This window comes from Montipora foliosa, chromosome 8 (assembly GCF_036669935.1).
Source record: "Montipora foliosa isolate CH-2021 chromosome 8, ASM3666993v2, whole genome shotgun sequence".
NCBI lineage: Eukaryota > Metazoa > Cnidaria > Anthozoa > Scleractinia > Acroporidae > Montipora > Montipora foliosa.
In genome coordinates, this window is record NC_090876.1 from 14,544,844 (window position 1) to 14,545,735 (window position 892).

Consider the following 892-nt stretch of genomic DNA (forward strand, 5'->3'; position numbering starts at 1 on the left):
TCCTCCTCTCTCCCGGTTCCTTGTCTTAACTGCCCTTCAAGTTCATTGATACGTTCTTGTAGCTCCTCCTCTCTCCCGGTTCCTTGTCTTAACTGCCCTTCAAGTTCATTGATACGTTCTTGTAGCTCCTCCTCTCTTCTGTTCCTTTGTCTTCCCACCTCCTCCTCTCGTCTGCTCCTTTGTCTTAACTGCCCTTCAAGTTCATTGATACATTGTTGTAGCTCCTCCTCTCTTCTGTTCCTTTGTCTTCCCACCTCCTCCTCTCGTCTGTCCCTTTGTCTTAACTGCCCTTCAAGTTCATTGACGTGTTGCCGTAGCTCCTCCTCTCTCCTGCTCCTTTGTGTTAACTGCCCTTTAAGTTGATTGATATGTTGTTTTAGCCTCGTCTCTTCTCTCGTGCTCCTTTGTCGTAACTGCCCTTCAAGTTCATTGATACGTTGTTGTAGCTCCTCCTCTCTTCTCCTTTGTCTTAACTGCCCTTCCGTTTGGGGAGCTGTTCTTCTATTTCGCCATAGCCAATGGATTCCAAGGTTCTGCCCCATCTGAGGTGTTAACTAAATCAAATTTATCTCACTCGTGCCTCGTGGACCATATTGACAGCCGTCAGTTAAAAATTGGTGAATACCTTTGAGACAAGAAAATTTTAATAGCCAGTATAAACAAAATAGAGAAGGCAAAACACAAGCTCTTGCTACCCTGCTAGCGAAAGTGTCTTTATCTCGTTATCATCGTTTTGCTTGTTTTTCCTGTTGTTATTTTCTTTCCACACGAAGAAAAACAACTGGCCTCTGCAACGAAAAATATCCTTTTACTGTTGAGCGTACGCTGTGGTAGGCTTGGCAGAATTTCGAGGGAAAGAAGTTATTTAGGGAGGTTAATCTGCCGGGAAAAC

The 892-nt window shown here is 44.4% G+C and overlaps 1 protein-coding gene across 1 annotated transcript in view; it reads right to left on the reverse strand.

Moving 5' to 3' along the window:
* LOC137968295 (golgin subfamily A member 6-like protein 7) overlaps positions 1-542 on the reverse strand; it is a 747-nt gene extending 205 nt beyond the window's left edge. The window contains exon 1 of the mRNA XM_068814900.1: positions 1-542. This exon is cut by the window's left edge and continues 205 nt beyond it. Coding sequence (XP_068671001.1) covers positions 1-542 — 542 coding nt within the window.
* Positions 543-892: the final 350 nt, after the last annotated feature.